The 19810-nt window shown below is 40.1% G+C and overlaps 1 protein-coding gene across 1 annotated transcript; it reads left to right on the plus strand.

Moving 5' to 3' along the window:
- Positions 1-12462: 12462 nt before the first annotated feature.
- Positions 12463-13932, plus strand: LOC139724309 (5-hydroxytryptamine receptor 1D-like). Its single transcript, XM_071635452.1, has one exon. The coding sequence runs from the start codon at positions 12509-12511 to the stop codon at positions 13643-13645; it is 1137 nt and encodes a 378-aa protein (XP_071491553.1). The 5' UTR covers positions 12463-12508; the 3' UTR covers positions 13646-13932.
- The last annotated feature ends 5878 nt before the right edge of the window (positions 13933-19810 follow it).

Consider the following 19810-nt stretch of genomic DNA (forward strand, 5'->3'; position numbering starts at 1 on the left):
GAAAAAAGAAAAAGAAGAAGAAGAAGAAGAAGAAGAAGAAAAAAAAAAACTCGCCCGGAAGGAGTGGGGGAGGGGGGAGGGATAATGATGGGGGAGGGATAATGGTGGGGGGGGGGGGCAGAAAACCAAATCAAACAAGATAAAAACAAAACATGATGATGACGCGGACAAAATGACAATGTTTATTGTGTTCACACAAGAATTCCATGTTCTGTCAGCTGAAATACAACAATTTTCGGCTCGCTCGCTGCGTTCGCTCGCCAAAATTTATATAAATAAGGAGGGTAAGAACAAAACGTGATGATGACGCGGACAAAATGACAATGTCTATTGTGTTCACACATGTCATTTTATATTTAGCAAGCAAAATGTTTCACGGAGCAGCGGCTGCAATTTCTTTCGTTCTGAAGCGATCGCCAATTGGATCAAAAGAATGCGCCAACGGTTTCGAGCGTACGGGGGGGGGGGGGGGAAGGGGGCGCAAACAAATCAAGCAAGATAAGAACAAAACGTAATGATGACGAGGAAATATGCAAATTTCGGCTCACTCGCTCGTACGATTTAGAGTATTTTTTTTCAAGTCCACAGTTTGTTGGTATAAATCGTTACAGTATCTATAAAGCCATCACTATTATCTTGATTAGAATTGTAAGATTAAATAAGCAAAAAATGACAAGAATTCAATGTTTTGTAAGCTGAAATACAAACATTTTCGGCTCGCTCGCTGCGCTCGCTCGCCAAAATTTATCAAAAAAAGAAAAAAGAAAAGAAGAAGATAAGAACAAAACGTGACGATGACGCACACAAAATGACAATGTCTATTGTGTTCACATATGTCATTTTATATTAAGCAGGAAAATGTTACACGGAGCAGCGGCTGCAATTTCATTCGTTCTGAAGCGATCGCCGATCGGATCAAGAGAGGACGCCAACGGTTTCGAACATATGGGGGGGGGCGCAAAAAAACAAATCAAAAAAGATAAGAACAAAATGTAATGATGACGCGGAAATATGCACATTTCGGCTCACTCGCTCGTACTAATTTAGAGTACTAGTATTATAAGTCCTCAGTTTGTTGGTATAAATCGTTATCTATAAGGTCGTCACTATATCTTGATTAGAATTGTAAGATTTAGTAAGCAAAAAATGACAAGAATTCCATGTTTTGTAAGCTGAAATACAAAAATTTTCGGCTCGCTCGCTGCGCTCGCTCGCCAAAATTTATAAAAAAAAGAAAGAACAAAGAGATAAGAACAAAACGTGATGATGACGTGGAAATATACAAATTTCGGCTAACTCGCGCGTACTAATTTAGAGTACTTTTGAAATTCCTCATGCAGTTTGTTGGTGTAAATCGTTATCTATAAGGCCGTCACTATATCTTGATTGGAATTGTAAGATTTGATTAGCAAAAAATGACAAGAATTCCATGTTTTGTAGGCTGAAATACCAAAATTTTCGGCTCGCTCGCTGCGCTCGCTCGCCAAAATTGACCAAAATTCATTACATTTAAATCACCCTCAAAAGACCCCTTTAAAGTGCTTGAAAAAGCATATCATGTGGACTTGGCCTACCGGGATGGGGTTGGGGTTGAACACTTTTTCAGAAATTAGGGGCGCAATTTTCGCGCTTGCCCCGGGCGCCGTTTTCCCTAGATACGCCACTGCATACCGTGTACAACTGGGATAGTGCTGACACTCCATCAAGTAGGCCTAAACGTATTGTTGGTGACGCAGGGAAATATTTGTAGGGATATCCCTGTGCTGTGAACCAAAGAAACAACATTGGTTGGGACTTTCGCCATCATCTGAAATTAGTAACATCATCTGACAACAGTGCGTTTAGGTGATATTGTAGCCATGCCAGTACATAATCTCGTTCAACTATCCGGTTTCAAAACTGGTTTCATTTTAGATCGAGAACGTAGTCGTACCTTTGAACTTATTACATGGCATGCATCTGAAAGGCAGTTGTCTGGTCCTCGAAAGTAAGGTTATCCACCCCAATTTCTTAAAGAACACATCACACTGCAGTCCAAACACATACAGCAACATCTCAGGCGAGTCGAATTACATACATGAAAGGAGAGAAGTATGTTGGGGGGGGGGGGGGGGTAATTCGGGGGAGTGTCTACTGGTCATGTATTAAGCTATAGCTCGCATGGGTACAATTCTTGCAAGAGCTAGAGTTTCGTCGCCCTCCCGAAGTGTTGAGGGCTGACTGCGCCAGGAGTCCGGGTCTCCAGGGTTGAGAAACCAATCTATTTCTTGAGGGCTCGTAATTTACACTTCAATCACAATCTCTCACTTCCTCTCCCTTCAAATAAATGAGACCCTCCCAACACCGTCCCCTCGACACCCCGTTGGATCGTTACGGGAGCCAGAGGAGCAGGTGTGATTTCGGCCCAAATTGTAGGGAAAACAGAAGATGAAGCTCGATATTTTCAGCGACGTTTGCCCTTGTATGACAGTATTGTGATGACATCTGACACGGTGTAATTAGATTTTCTTTATGCGAGCATTCAGCATCACTTTCGTGTGAGGATGGGAAGCATAGAAACACGTCGAATAGGAGACCGTGTAATGTTTTCGCTCCTTTGACGCGGAATTACGCGCCGAGAGTGTTATCACATCACGTCAGACACAGTAGGTGACAAATCAGGTGCCACCACTGCGACTGGTGACGCGAATGTTCCGTTAAAATTCCCAAAGACATCATCCCTGTCATGCCTGTGTTCCATAACGTATCACGTGACCGTATTTGTCTAAACGGAAGGAAGCGTTTGGACATGAAAAAATATCTCTGTTTCGTGATAAAGGATATACACACCATGCATGTTAGGCCTGTAAAGAGAATCATAGTGGTATCAGTAACTGTTTATACGAACTTTACCAATGCGTCCAAATGTGAAACATATTGTTACCTTTTATTGCTTGACGAACTTCATTGAAAGTATAGCTGCTGTTAGCTGAAGTGTTTGTAAGAAATAGGTTATTACATTAAGTTTTCATATCTTATTTGGCTGCTAAACTGTTTGATAATATGCCAGTTCACAGTTAGCTCATGTGCATTTTTGGGTATACAAATGACTTTTCTTTTTTCTTAGTTGGTTAGAAACTTCACTCGTTTTCGAATGAACTTGCAATGAATGCACTTGCATGTAGGCCAGGTGATCAAAATGTTCCGTCAATTGACCCTTCGGCAGGCATCCATTTCATCGTTTTGCATCGAGTGATTGCCAAGGCTTGCTGTCAAGTGAATGTGCTGCTAGCTAGCACCATCTATAAGGATTGGATGAATAACCATTACATCACGGATGCTTATCTCAGTGAATTTATAAAAAAACCAACATGCATTTTTTGTACAAATGAACCTTTCCTGCTCACGTGCAAAATGTAACTGTGAACCGGCTTATAGATACTCCATTGTACAGTGAAGAAAGATTTACAACAGAGAAAGGACGGGTAGAGAGAGAAGGTGGTCATGCGACATTACATTGAATAATGTGAAAAATAGTTACAATCAATTTGTTTCCAAACTCGTCTCAGTTGTGGTTTATTGAGAAAAGTAGTGATATTTCCTTATGTTTTAGACTCTCTTGCGAAAAATTTTCAATGGCGTTTTTTAATACAACTGACCTATGCATCCAACGAAATAATTCGAACATTGTCTTTAAATCACTGCTCCCGAAAAGAGCACAACCAAAGAGTAACAGTTGTATAAAATCGGACAAACCTAAAGTAGCCAAAAATGTTCAAGTTCCACGTGATTCGTCTCAAAATGATATGCGAATTACATGAGTCAATGATGATATTATCAAACGAGTTTCCAACAGACATGAACACGATTCTTAATTTCTTGAACTTCAGGGGAACATGAAAAGTGAAGTCAACTCAGTCAAGGAATGACAGGTGTTAACCCTATATACCTGTATGAGCTGTTATTTTCGCATAGATATTCGCGAATTAGGTCACATATATTTTTGCGAGATGTTGTTTTTTTCAAACTGATGCCGCGCTCACGTAATGCATTATTGCCCTAGAGTATGGAGGCGACATTTTCGTGTGTTGTTAAATTAGCGATTCAACTGTGATTCGTTATATTCTCGAAAATAAATCCTCGTGAAAATAACAGCTTATACAGAGTGGATGCCGGCATGTTACCTTAAAACATGATGTGTGATTTTGTGGAAAAAAAACCCACCCGACTGCTAAAGGCCTACTTTGAGCATGTGTCTAGCTGTCTATCTGGTCCAGATACTTGTAGACGTCTTCGAAATAGTTACTAGTAGAGTGCGGGTCAAGGCCTAAAACTCTTCTAATATAAACGGAAAGTTATCATTATGTGATCAAATTTTATTCATATAATGCGAGTATACATACAGTCGTTATCTTTTAACTGAGACATCAGAATCAAAACTTTTTGTTTTGTTTTCAACAGTCTTTTTATCACTGCAACTTTATGCCTTGAAGATCATGTTTGTGTCGCAGTGATAGGAGCTAGATATGAAATCCATGGCGGTCGTAAGTAAATCACACAGTCACTTATGACATAGAACGAACTGGTGCTCTCATGTCAAAATTGAGATGAATTAACGACAGCTCGTTGTGTAATATCGTCGATGCTAAAGCCAAGCTATAGTCCACCTGAAAGTTCAAATGCAAATTCGAAGAGAACCTCGTTTTCTCAGACCTGAACCGGCAGTACTAATGTTGACCAACGCTGATGGAGATTTATTTATCAATCCAGGACAAGGAAGGTGATTATGATAACTCCATAAAAAGTATAGGAAGACCGAATCTCTCTCCTTGAGTTGTCTTGTGGATGAAATACAAGTCGACCTTTCTTTCATCGGCTGGTGAGATGAGGATGAGAGACCGTCATCCATCTCTAAAGTTTAATAGCAACGATGTGGCAACAGTTACGACCTGTGGAACGTGGCGAGGAATCAACATCTTCAGTCGTTTACACGCAGGCTGGCGCTCGTCTTCTATTTTGAGCCTGAAAGGCCACTGCTGCTGTGTGATTTACGAAGCCCGGTCGTGGTGAAGCACCTGTTTGATAGGGGCGGAGATGTTTTTGATGACAGGATGTAAACGATGCGAGATGATTGGTCCAAAGTATGCAACGTAAGCAAACGAATGGGTCATATGGGACGCTGTATCTTGTTTTCCTGAAACACGGGTTCATTGTATAAGCTGTGCTTTATCTACGCAAGATAAGATTGCCTCTATTTCAAACAAAACATGATTGTAGTTTTCACGGGTTGTGCTGAGCGATTCTTGTTATATACATGTATTTATCGCGATATTCGTCGCACAACCGTCGAAGTTAAGGTGATACTAAGAAAGAATATTGTAATGAAATTTCGCCTACGTGTAAACGCAAGATGGGGGGGGGGGGGTAGAGACGCCCTCCCTCATCCCTGGTAAGACCAAATGTTATACATAACACATATCTAACAACCAGAGGGGTACACACTTAAGTACTGAAATATAAACACATCAGGATCAAGGCGAAGGTAGACACCAGTAGATAGAAATAATGAGCCTTAGAGTCTCCCGGGGGAGTTCCAAATCTACGCAAAATGGAACAATGTCTGTGAGCTATGTATGAAACATTTCCTGGACAGGAAGTCATGGGTGATAGACAATTTAAATCACAGATCTATGAGGTTACTGATGTCTGCAACATTTAGAAATTAGTAAGATGCTGCTATCCCATCGAGAGGGTGGTATTTTAAAATTAGAGTGAAGCGGAATAACATCCATCCATGGTTGACACTCGATACACGGCTTGCCTTTCTTTGAAGTTCTTCTTTTTTTTTAAGTATCGCGCAACAGACAGAATGTGTCATTTGTTAAAAACAAGGCAGAATAACGTTATAATGTACACACACAACTGCCATGCAGCCCCCCCCCCCCCCATATCAGGAGCTATTGATTTCATATCAATGTGTCAATTTCAGGCATCTGCCGCAGAAAGAAAAAGGCTTGTAGTCTTTATTCATGAGCTCCATTTTGCATGCCTAAGCACGGTTATATTGATTTTAGTACATTTTGCCTGATACTTATCAATGGTCAGGCGTGACAGGTGTTGACGTAGAGTTAATTTTCATTCTGTTGAAATTGTGCATGGAGACACGTAAATTCGAAACAAATTTATGACGTTCACTCCATTTTGAGACGTGTGCTATACCATCTGGTACACAGGATGGTTCAGAGACTTTTCCTAGGTTTATTTATCTTTTTTTTCTTCACTTCAATCAAGCTTGCCTTTTTTCTCCTTGTTGAACTTGAAGTCGAGTCAGCCGTCTGGTGTGTTTGTAAAAGCGATGCCATATAGCACGATCCTCCCCGCAGCATTGCAATTACATTATATACACACGAATACGAGGAATTCTGTGCGCAGATGTAGGCCTACGTGCTGTTTTGCAGGTACAATAATAGTGTATATTTTATAACAAGATGAAATTACCATGTTGATGTACTTCACTTTATAACAATAAACAAAGACACAGCGTTTCAAAAGTGCGGAAACATGGAAGCAGATAATTATGAATATCAGGAAGAGAAAGAAACAAAGTTTTTTTTTTTCGGGAAAACCCAAGCATTCTTGGCTCTCGGTACCGTACTGTAAAATATAGATGAAAGACATCAGTAGAAGGATGGCCAATGATCGAACTTGATAGAGAAAGTTATTTGAATGAAGTATCGTAGATGAAATGAGGGGATTTTGCAATGAAGTCGAAGTGGTATTAGGGGACAACGACAGTTTGGTCCTCAGGTGCAGCATAGCGTCTTATGGAGACAATAAAATGCCGTCGAGGTCACATGGCCATGTTTCTTTGCCCTAAATCTCACATTACGAAGAAATCTTTTGTGAGTACAAAAAAAAAAACCTAGGACTTTGTTTCTCATAAAATTTTGTGCAACGGCATGGTTCTTCTCTCATGGTGACTGCAATTACATAATGTCTTAGGTTGACTAAGCGTACAGGGCGAAGCATCAAGAATGTAACTTTATGAACTCTCTGTTGTTTAGTATAAATGAGAAGCTGATGACTTCTAGGCACGAAACACAATAAATGATTAAGACTATACAAATTAGTGAGGTCACAAATGCCTTTCTTTCATGCTGTATAAATTTTTGATCCCGTGTAGAACAAGGGCTAGAACAAGTCTCAGGTAGATTATGATAATACATGTAGTACTAAAACCTATAAGAATCTCCGAACAACGCCATCTACCTTAGATGTGGGACTTAGGATATTAAAATGTGTACGATTTGGTTCATCCAGAGCAGTTGATATTCTTTCTACATTGTATGTAGGTGCAATTCAACGCCATGTTCATGTTGACACGAATAGTTAGTGCAAAATCAGAATGAGAATAGAAAGGCAGAGGTTTCATTGAAAAAAACCCAAACAAGATAAAATGGAAATCTTATGGACACTTAAACTTCCACTTTTCAGTGATTAGTGATATTAGTTTCAGCTACACACACGCGCATCAGATGAAAGATGCTATGTATGTTATCACGTCACTACTTTGTCATCGGTTTGAAACACACACACACACACACACACACACACACACACACACACACACACACACACACACACACACACACACACACACACACACACACACACACACACACACACACACACGAACATATGAAAGATATGCTTTGGTCGATGATACAGCAACTGCAGCCTCTTTTACCCGATAGTCATCGTTTGCTGTGTTATTGAAAGATTTGATGTTCGCAGCATGTTGCACACCTTTCCCCTGTACCTATATAGGCTTTTAGAGGTCAAAGGTTAAGGGCAACGGCCTCCCGCGTCCAAGGAAAAGTACACGAGATTGAGATTCCCGCTTTCCAAATTTTAGTGATATCTTACACCCCTGCCCCTCCCCACCACCCCACCCCCATCCATCTGAGGGCCTGGAGACCGATAACGGATTCTTGAAATTGAGCTGTAGAAGGTTCAAGGATCATGCAATCCTAGTCAATCTCCTAGATTGAGAAATTCAATCAAACTTCTCTGATGACAGCCCATATCGTCGAATATTATGGAATTCGCAACAAGTGTATATCCTCGCTAACTCGTTTGTAGCGACTTGTGGTCACCATGTGTAGGCCTATATTTTCATTCTGTGCATCACCTTATATCTCTAAGCGAAGCCGTGTATAGTATTGAGTCAGTACACTATCAAAAATCCTCATCTGTGACGTGTTCAAACGGGAATATATTGTAAACAACCACATGGTGAGAAAGCGTGTAAAACATGTGTATAATCATCTATCTTTCTGTGAGGAAGATGTAAAGAGAATTTGAATTTCCCTTACTGTATGAGCAAACGGGACAAATCCTGTGGGTTGGGACAAAGTTTTATTTAGGAGCGATCTCTAACCCTTTGTGTACTTTGAGTGCCAATTGACATAGAAAACTTTATAACGGGATGTACACTCTGTTGAAAGTCCCTCGGGCACAGAAAAGGTTGTAGAGCAAGGCCTTAGCGCTAACACATTTCGCATAATGATAATATTTCCAGAGCTTACGTTTGATATCCAGCCGACAAGAGTCAAATTTGAATTGAAGAGTGCCCGTGGTTTGGAAATCGAAATTATGAATGTTACCAGTACTCGATCACCGTTTCATTTCTTTACAGTCCAGGAACCTCGACAAATGTGGCGCATGTATCCTGTAGTAACAATTCAAATGCAGACATGCCCTCAATTTTGAATAAATAGCGAGCTTTGGATCTTGGACCTGTTTTACTAACCTCTAGAAGAACCAGTCCTAAGTTTAATTCAACTGATAATGCGGTATTATTAGGAAACATTTTTTTTTCGATCAATTTTTCAGTGGTCCGAAGTCAGAAATTGTTTCACTAAGTAATTTGAAAACACTATCTTGCGCCTATCTTGCTCCGTTCTAGAATACATCTCGATTCCTCCCAACTATAGGTCTGCATGCTCTGAATCATCTGTCCCAACTTTGGGTCCATTTTGTTTGGCTCGTTTTAGTGGTCATGTTATTAAACAGGGCCCGGGTAATGGGCCAGGGTATATATATATATATATATATATATATATATATATATATATATATATATATATATATACTGTAGGTATAGCCTCTCGTTGGTAATAAAACGAGTAGGGGGCCTACGTAATGTTTAACACGCTCGTGCAATGTCTTCAACTTACAGGCTTCTGAAGCGGAAAATCATTTTGATGACGTCATTGATCTGGCTACCCATCTCGACGACTTTAAGAATAGACTACCATCGGCAACCCTACAATTATTGATGGACTAACCGGCTAACAACAACATCAAACAAGGTGAGGACAATAAAGTGTCTGTATATCATTCATGTCGAGCTCGTATCAAAAATTGAATAAACCAAAATGATTGAATAATTCAATTAAACCAGTGAATCATTGAACAGAAATTAAAAACGCAAAAGGTATAAGGTGTGAGAGAGATTACACCTCCCTGATGTGCTGTTTTTTCATTTTTTGCTCTTCCTTTTTTTTTTTTTGTTACAATGAGTCAAATATGCACACATTTTACACTACACACAAACCTATAGACAGGCAAGATTTGGCACACAAGTGAAAATAATTGATTATTTTGACGTAAAATGGAAACCAAGCGTGGCGGTATACAATATAATGACAGTCTGTGACGCTGTCTGTCAAATTGTACAAAACATCTTTGCATTTTACCAACATTCTTTCGTTACTTAAAATTCTTTTGAACAATGAAATAATGTATATCTTTGACGTGACCAATAAACACTCTTGATTACACCATAAAACACAGATATTAAAAACGAAATGCTCAGTGGAGAAGAGTCAACACGTTTCCTCCTCTGAACTGAATCTTTGCACTGCTAGAGTACACCCACGAGTTATACTGCCCACGAGCTAGACACTATATAAGTGAAAAGGCCCATGAGCTCGACATCACGTAAAATAGGCCTAGTATCGAGCTGCTCATGGGTTGTACGACTGGCGAGTTGTGTGACTCATGGAAATTGTTTTTCTTCAATACGAGCTCGTGGGCTGTATGACTCGTGGGTGTCGAGCATGTGTAGGGTGACCCCTTAAAGGGGAAGGCTAGTAACTGATCAGTGGGAATCAGTGGAAATGCTGGGAGATGATTGTTCCAATCCTTATGGGATTCATTCAAGAGTTCATTGTATATCTATTGTTGTGTGAAAATGATTTGCTTCAGAAGGGTCTCATATTCAAGTAATGTGCAGATTAATGCTCCGTCACTCACCAGGGACGCCAACCTGGAAGCATTAAAGTGCACATTACTTGAATATGAGACCATCCTGAAGCAAATCATTGTCACACAACAATAGATATACAATGAACTCTTGAATGAATCCCATACGGATTGGAACAATCATCTCCCAGCATTTCCACTGATTCCCACTGATCAGTTACTAGCCTTCCCCTTTAACAGGAGTCGCGGTATGTGTATATATACATGTGTGTGTGTGTGTGTGTGTGTGTGTGTGTGTATCGGTGTGTGGAGGCCCAACCCTCAAAAGTTGTGGGATGAGTCTTTTTTCCGCATTTATCTTTTTTTTTTCAGTGGGAGGGGGGGGGGATCTTATGCCGAAAATGGGGGGGGGGGGGGGTGAGGCTGCAGGACCCCTTCCGTGATTCCTGTACTGCCTATTAAAGGGACTGTACAGTACTGGTTGAGGTGGGGATTCATGTTTTGAACATTCCTAAGTGAGATAATGAGAAACCTCTTTTGAAATATGAAAGAGCATGTAATTATAAGAAGGATTCAACGTTTATTTGATGAAAATTGGTTTTCAAATGGCTGAGATATCCAAAAAAGTGATACTAATAAAAGGCGACAGGCCACGCCTTCTATTAGAATCTCTTTGTTTCACCTTGTTTTTGGATATCTCAGCCATTTCAAAACCGATTTTCATCAAATAAACTTTTGATACCCCTTAGAACTGCATGCTCTTTGACATCTCATAGAGTGGTTTCTGATTATCTTGCAAAACGTTAAAAGCCAAATCCTCACCTCGATCAGAACTGTATACACCCTTATTTTGATGAATGGGAATGTAGCTTCCGAAACTGTCGAATCTACTTATTACACACGTCAAGTCCCTGATTATCGGGCGTATATTTCACCACGAGCCTTGGCTCATGACCTCCCACAGAGCCCCTCCTAGTGTGGCTGACTGTCACGTCGTCTTCAAATAGCCCGAACCTACGCTCTAACAGAAACAAGCTAACATGGGAAAACACAAAAATGATTGCAGAGTCCTCTTTATCATTTCATATAACTCATTTCCTGTGGAGACTATTATGAATTATTAAAGAAGACCAGAGAGATTAAACCCCCCCCCCCCAAAAAAAAAAAAAAAAAATGTATGGAAAATTGTTGATTTCTCATAATTTTCCCCCGTTTTCCGTCAGTTACCTCTGGTTCCACTAAGTGATGGGCGTGGTCAATTTATCTTAGGCCTACAGGTGTAAAACCTGCACCCTAAAACAGCATTCCTATCACCAACAGTATTGTGAGCAACGCTTGATATTACAGCATTCACAACGCGGTTGTAATTTTCATCATTTCATATTATAGCCAAGATGCTGTTCCCTTTACATTCTCTTTAACAACCTATAGATCACTCACCCCTCCCTCCCTCCCCCCCCCCCTCTCTCTCTCTGTTTGCGTCTCGTGAACCCTCGACGAACATTTTGTTTAGAATATACACACGTCATCATGTCTGATAACGGTAATACGGATTAAATCGTCTGAATGCATTAGTACTGCAGGAGATAATTTGAAGTACTTCAGGCTAACTTACCTCTAAAAGTAACTACCAGTCCTTTCGATTTGGTTTTCTCCTATAGTACAGACAACCTGGAAACGTATTCCCTCTTCCTCTCAGACTTGAAACAGAATATAAGGGGTAATAATACGTTCACGTTGATACTTTTTGGACATCATGACACGTGACGGCTGTGGCCTTACCCAAAAAGTTTCTGTCGGAATCATCAAATGTGTATCATATTTTGTAAGATAATCGTCATCACCCACACAGGAAAAAGAAGAGGTAAAAGCGTATGGCACTGAACTCTGTAGAGTATTGTGTAACCAATATCCTTTAATTAGTGAAAGTCTTTGGTGACGTCAATTGAATACATGTAATTATCTTTATATGACTTTATGAGCCCCAAAGGAGTGAAGGTAATACAGCTATACTGGTTACACGATACTCCGTCTCAAATTCAACTGTTTATATTCAATGATTTGGTTTCCTTATTTTTGTCGCGATGCCTAGGTGTACAGTATTGGGAGACAGCCGAGTGAAATACTGTGAATAGACAGGTTGGTAGAGCTTCGGAAAGAACCCGATTCCTTTGATAGACGTATTCATTTTCTGTCTCCCAAATGTCCAGGTAATTTCATCGACTTGAATGTGGACTTAGAGGAATTCCCACTTTGCATCATGTCCGATCGTCTGGTAACCATAGAAACAAACACCACACACCCCGATCCCCCTGAAGCGAAAGTGGCAGTGAGCATCATATTGGTCCTCCTAGCTCTCTGCGGGGCTTTCGGCAACGCCCTGGTGGTCGTCGCAGTCTATAAGACCCACGTGCTCCACACCGTCACCAACCACTTCATCGTCAGTCTCGCCTGCGCAGATCTCTTCGTCAGTGTGTGTATCATGCCCTTCGCCGTGGTCACGGAGAGCCTCAGTGGACGATGGTTGTTTGGACCAGTCTTTTGTTCCGTCTGGTCATCGCTGGACATCCTCTGCTGTACGGCGTCCACGTTAAATCTTTGTGCCATTAGTGTCGATCGTTTCATCGCGATCACCTTCCCGCTGAAATACCACACGACCATGACGCGCGCCAGAGCTCTGAGCATCATCTGTATCGTATGGCTCTTTTCAGCCTTCCTTGCGACGACGCAGCTGATTTGGAAAGAAATTATCGAACCAGTCAGCGAGATACGGCCTGGTTTTCAAATTTGCCCGTACGCTTTGGATAAGTACTTTCGAATGTACGCGGCGTCGTCGTCATTCTTTATCCCATTTGCTGTAGTGATCATTCTCTACATCCGCATTTTTCGCGTCGCGTATAAACAGGCGCGTCAGATCAACGCGACGCGCGAACAGCTGCAAACGTCGCACCACTCAGGGTCACACATGTGCAGACAGAACAGTGACGGGAACGGAAACAGTAACGGACCTAGCTCGCCTGGCGCGCACAAAGTATCGCGCATGTCCATCGACTTCAGTCTGTCTACGCGAGACGCTACGCATCGAAATTCGCGCGAGACAAAAGCATTCAAAACTGTGGCTGTTGTGCTCGGAGCCTTTATCATTTGCTGGATGCCATTTGCTGTGACATTTGTCGTGGAAGCTTTTTGTCCCACTAGCTGTTACTTGCCGCAAGCTATGCTAGATACTTTCCTATGGCTTGGATACATTAATAGCATCATCAATCCGATCATCTACGCATTCTTCAACCGCACGTTTCGGGCAGCGTTTATCAAAGTTCTGGGATTACAGGGGAAGACAAGCTGCTGTGGACATTCCTTCATTGAAGAAGATTACAGATCAACAACGGTTGCTTAGAGACACAAGTTGTCTATTCATTCAGATGTTAGGGTGGTCACTACAGACGTTCATTCGAGATAAAGCGCATGCGCACTGATCACCAATGTAATCAGCCTACAAAGACTTGCCATGGGAACAGTCAATTTGTCTTGAATGTTAGGTTTGAATTTGGTCTGTAATTACTGGTCTATTTATCAGTGATGCCAGAGTTTGCTACGTGTTGAATAAACAGTCTAAAGTTATCATAAGTCATATGAACTACATGTATAAAGGTAAATGTTTTGTGACTGTTTTTGACTTTGAAACAAAAGACAGGTGAATGAGTCAAAGATCGACACCCATCGTAGCCTTGAAATTTAGAATTGTCCTAAAATATAGCTTTCAGGTTGAGGAAGTGAATCGATCGCAGACTTGTGGCTAACAATTTTGTATACACAACACAATCTTATTTGCGAGTGGTTTTCATAAAACCTCATTTTTTTATGATAAAAAAAGCAATCCAGATTCCAGACACATACAAAGATATGTTGAGTGGTCCCCCTCCCCAACTACTTGTTTCTTTCTTAAGTGTCTCTTGTTTTTACTATTGATGGCTCCAAATCGTTACACATCCGAACATGTTGATCAAAATGTAGTGTGACTATCACGCTTGGGTGAAAAAGATTTCCATCAAATTTACCGATCATTTTTGTTTCAGCTGTTGTACATTGTATCAAAGGAATGGTACAGTTTCGGTTGAGATAGGGCTTTAGGTTTCAAATACTTGGTTTTTTTTACGATGACTTCTTGAGATAATGAGAAACCTCCTGTGAAATATGATAGAGCATAGAATTCTAAGAAGGATTCACAGTTTACGTGATGAAATTTGGTTTGAAATGGCTGAGATATCCAAAACAAAGCAATCCTAATTAAAGGTGGGACCCACCTTAGGATAGTTATGTTTCACTTTGTTTTTGGATATCTCAGCCATATCAAAACCAATTTTCATCTTACTTCGGTTTCATCTTTGAATGTATGCTTTTTTAACATTTCCTAGAGTGGTTTCAAAGTATCTCAGAAAAAGTTAAAGCTGAATCTTCACCTCAGCCAATACTATACTATCCCTTTAAGACCATATACATCCTTTTAAGAACATATACAACACCTGTGGTGCGATCAAACTTCCACATCAGTTGATATTTAACCCTTTTAAACTCATCTTATTTGACATTAGATGATTGGTTGAAAAGATTTAAATTCCTCATATATTAATTTTCCTTTTATAGTTTATCATTCTGTCCCAGGGGCACATTTTTATTGTTCTTTTTTGTAGAGTTCTTTTTTTTTCCCACATACGCGAGGAAATGCTACTTGGGGCTGAACAAGTTGTATGTGTACGGTTTATGCTGATAGGAAGTTAGTTACAGAGGTAGGGAACGATACATTAGCACACTCAAAACTGTTTATCTGTAGAAGATTACGTTTCCTGATCGTGGTTCATAAATCATTATTAATTGGCTGATGACTGACAGGCATGCGAGTGATGATATCTCCTGCGCCATTAATGTTTAGAGATCACATTCAATGTGAGAGCTGATGAAACGGTTTCTGAGGTAACGATGTTTATTACTGATGAGTGTAAGTTATTGTTTGTATAGCACTATATTTTTATGAGTTCTTAAGCAATTTCCGTTGCAATTCCCGTTGCTGGTGATACGTCGCGTCGGTACACGGTAAGAAAAAAACAACAACAAGAAGAACGCACAAAGAAATTCGCTGTGACGCACAAAGCTTTTTAAAGTAGACTGTATAGTTGATTCTTCTTCTTCTTCATTATTGTTTACAATATCATTGCTACTATTATTATTATTATCATTATTATTACTATTATTATTATTGTTATTATTATCATCATTATTATTCCATTAAAGTGCAGGCTGCTTGCTCGAAGATAAACGTATTGTTCTTTGGGTGGGTGTAGGTACTTGGGTGGTCACTTCCAGGGTTTAGTAGCATCCTACTCTTTGTAATGAATTAATGAAGCGGGTTCTTGACACGAGTAGAAAAATTGTGACTCTATCCCATAGTGTCGTACCCGAGGAAAAGAGCGTTTGTGCCTCTGTGAAGGCGGGACGGAATGATTATACACACAGCATTGCTCAGTAAGTGTGAGACTCGAGAATCGAACCCGAGTCCTTTGGATCTGGAGGCAGACCCGCCCCGAGCCCGACACGCGCTACCGACTGAGCAACGCGGGGGCGGATCGAGCTTTTTACTGCGGAATTGGGGGCGGGAGTTGACCCAATGACAGTTCTCTCTCCAAATCGGCGGACAAGCCAAAAAAAAAAAAAGGCTAAAAGTACTGTTAGTAGTTCTTTACTACTGCTAGTAATAACAAAACTACTACAACAACCGCAACCACCATATCACTACTTGTATCTACCACTACTATCACTACTTCACAAGCACAGTCGCTATTACTATAAACAGGGAGGTGATAGTAAACCTCATGAAAGTCAACATCGCATAAGTCGACGCAATTTTAAGTCCCATTTTTTATGTATGTCTCGTTTCGTTTCGTTACTTATGTTACATCCTCTCCTATCATCCTGGAGGTCGACATTATTCTAAAAGGGGGCAAATCGCCTACATTGACATGATTTCTTGGTCCTGTATAATTAGGGAAACCCTGTGTTTGTGGCCTCCTGTACGTCGAAAGGTATTTTTGCTTGGATAACTAACAACGAATAACGCGACAAGAATGCTCGGTCATTGGTATCGATAGTGTGGCTCAATGTTCTGATGCGTTGACATAATCTGAGGCAACATGTTCCGTGCAGGTACTTCTATAATAATGTTTGTGTATCGACATGAGTGTAGATAACTCCTGGACAAACGCTGCGTGTTTTTCCACTTATGTGAGGTTTATTGTAATGCTGCTACAACAACAACAACAACTACTACTACTACCACTACTACTACTACTACTGCTACTACTACTACTATTACTACTACTACTACTACTACTACTACTACTACTACTACTACTACTACTAGGCCTACTACTACTACTACTGATACTACTACTTATACTTCTACTACTACTACTACTACTACTACTACTACTTCTGCTGCACATTAATTTAGTGCATGTTTGAACACAACAGTGTAGAATTTCTCACGCTGTACCACTCCTACTACTACAGCTGCACTTACAACAGTATCATCACATCTACGGAGATGCATACCGGTTGTAGTTCAATTGTTACAGTCTCTCTGTTTTTGTTTTTGTTTTCTGCTACTTCTTTTACTCACTGCAGCATCTACTGTTGGGATGCTATTACTGCTACGTCCACTACTTACTCTTATTATTACCACGACTGGTGCTACCACTTCAACGGCTCCTACTTTCTCCCTAGTACTGCTACTTCTGCCACATTTATTCCTGTTGTATCTGAAGTATTATTAATAATATAATCATCATAATTTACGAAGTATTTTTCAAGGGATGGTACAGTTTCGGTTGAAATGAGGCTGCAGGTTTCCAGTGTTTTTAGTGATGATTTTCGAGAAAATAAGAAACCTCTTATGAAATATGAATGAGCGTCATTATAATTCTAGGAAGAACTCAGTTTTATTTGACTTGGTTTTATTTGGTTTTTACGTGGCTGAGACATCCAAAACAAAGCAATCATTGGTGGCAATCAATCATTGGTGGCAATCAATCAAATCAAAGCAATCAAAGGTGGGACTCACCTGTTATTAGAATCGCTTTGTTTTATGTTGTTTTGGGATATCTCAGACATTTAAAAACCAATTTTCATCAAATAAACTATGAATTAATCTTAGAGTTATATGCTCTTTGACATTTCATAAATGGTTTCAAAGTATCTCGTAAAAAGTTAAAATCTGAATCCCTATCTCAACTAAAGCTACACTATCTCTTTAAATCTTGTGTACTGTGAACCAAGGAAAAGAGTGTGCAATTTACGACGTACATAACATTTCCTGGGTGGAAATGCAGTTTAAAATGTGTTCAAGGTTGATGCTTGTTTCTTGTTGCGTTTAAATTTGAGGAAATCTATTTCAAACTGATGTAAATTAGTGGGAAAGATGGAAAACAGGAGAGTGTACGATTTTGTTTTGTTGTTTTGAATGCTTTATAATGTAATATATCCTTATTACAACGGAACTCGATTTGATGTGGAGAGTTTACAAATAAAATATTTAATGAGAAAAACACGTGTATTAGACAGTGTTTTAGTAATCATTAGCAAACATGGTCTGCCCTTCTCTGCTTTCGACCTTTATCAATTTGCCCTTCACGTCGTTTTCCTTTTGCAACATTTCCTTTAACTCCTTACATGTCAGCATATTTTTCATTTTCTCCATATCTATGATATGGTGTGTCGCTTGTCACAGACACCATTTCATTTATTTCTGTAAAACGGATCAAACAAAAGCGAACTCACAAATTAAAAAAAAAAAATCCTTGGAACTATATTCAGGGTTTCACTGAAGCACATATTCATGCTGTATTTTCGTCAGGTTTTTACGTGACCTTCATTCCTTTGCTTTGTATGTACAATGTAGTACAGTTCGTAATACACGTAACTCTAAAGCCCGCCGCACACTATGCGACTTTCGGGCGCAAGGCTGACAGACTTTGGATCCGAAATAATTCACAAAAGCCTCAGAATAAACACGCTTGTTTATTTCAGATCCAAAGTCGCTTAGTCGTGCGACCAAAAGTCGTATAAGTGTGCGGCGGGCTTCAGACACCATTATACCAACTACTTTAGTGTATCAAATAAAAATAATTTGTATTTTTGGTCTATCTATGTGAACAAGGTAGCTTGGTGAGGATCATGATCTTTGACAAAGATCTTAGAGATGACTCTTTACAGAGTGATTACATATTGTTCTGTACGTGAAGAAGACGATACGGGAAGTATTATTAATAATAATGATGATCAACCCCACAGGGCCAACATGACGGCCCCGAGGCCTGCAGCTGCTACACTCCAGTTGCCACTGACTGTGACTCAATTGTATCAAACGCGAATCTGTGAGACTACCATTTTGACGGCTAACAACATCGCTGCGTTTGAATCCTTCCCTTTGTGATCATGGAAGTAGTTGCAATTATTAAAAATAAATATGCCTCTCGGGGCTCTCATCGATAATTGCCTACAAAAGAAGTCAGAACCCAAGAGTAGACAAGAGTCGCCGAGAAAGCGCCCTCTACTGGCGATGGTCGTGAGGTCAGACCACTGAACTGGAAAGACGTTAGTTCAGCGTGGCAGACACACTGAGCTCTATTATTTCCATAGAGATACAAAATACTAGTAAGTGGGAAGACAGCCATTGGGATCTCGACCACTGATCTCTTTGGAATTATTACTTCCATAGAGATTAGTGATCTCGACCCGTAGACGTGTTCATAGAATTATACTCTTAAATCTCAACCACAGCAAAAATATGTACACGTACGAGACAATAGGTTTTGAAGGCCCCATCACACTGTCATCAGCGTATCGAGCCAACGAATGCCCAACGAATTCGAAAATTTGAAGATACGTTCGCGTAATTGCATTTCATAACACGTTTGACGTTCTTTGTATTCATTAGCTGTTGGTAGTTATTCGCAGATATACGCTGGAGCCGATTTTTCATTTCGGACATCAAATCGGCTTCAGTGTATCTCTGCGAATCGCTACGAGTAGGTAATGAATACAAAGAACTAGAAGTTTACGAACTACATTAGCAACGGATGCGAGCATATCTTCAAATTTTCGAATTGAATGGGCATTCGTTGGCTCGATACGCTCAGTGTGACGCGGCCTTATGGAGTTGTCACGTGTGTAGATTGGGTAATTTGTAGACAGTTTTGTTTCTACTTACGCCCTCTAAGCTTATTTTCACAGGTTTAACTATTAAACGACAACAAAAACCCCCAAACACAATTCAAAAAGGATAATGAAATTAAAAGTGCTAGCCATCTCTGTTTTACACTTGACGTACAAACACAGATTAGTGTACATGAACAGACTCACATGCAAAGACAGGACCCCGGAGAGACAAAAGAAAACAAACACTAAAAAGTATGCTTACACAGAGGAGCTTACTTGCGAAATTGACATTTTTAATTTCTATCCAAAGCATTTACCGCATGCATTAATTCACTGGCAGTGACATTTTAAC

This window comes from Diadema antillarum, unplaced genomic scaffold (assembly GCF_040938485.1).
Source record: "Diadema antillarum isolate AM-2024a unplaced genomic scaffold, OU_Dant_1.0 scf00000211, whole genome shotgun sequence".
NCBI classification, from domain to species: domain Eukaryota; kingdom Metazoa; phylum Echinodermata; class Echinoidea; order Diadematoida; family Diadematidae; genus Diadema; species Diadema antillarum.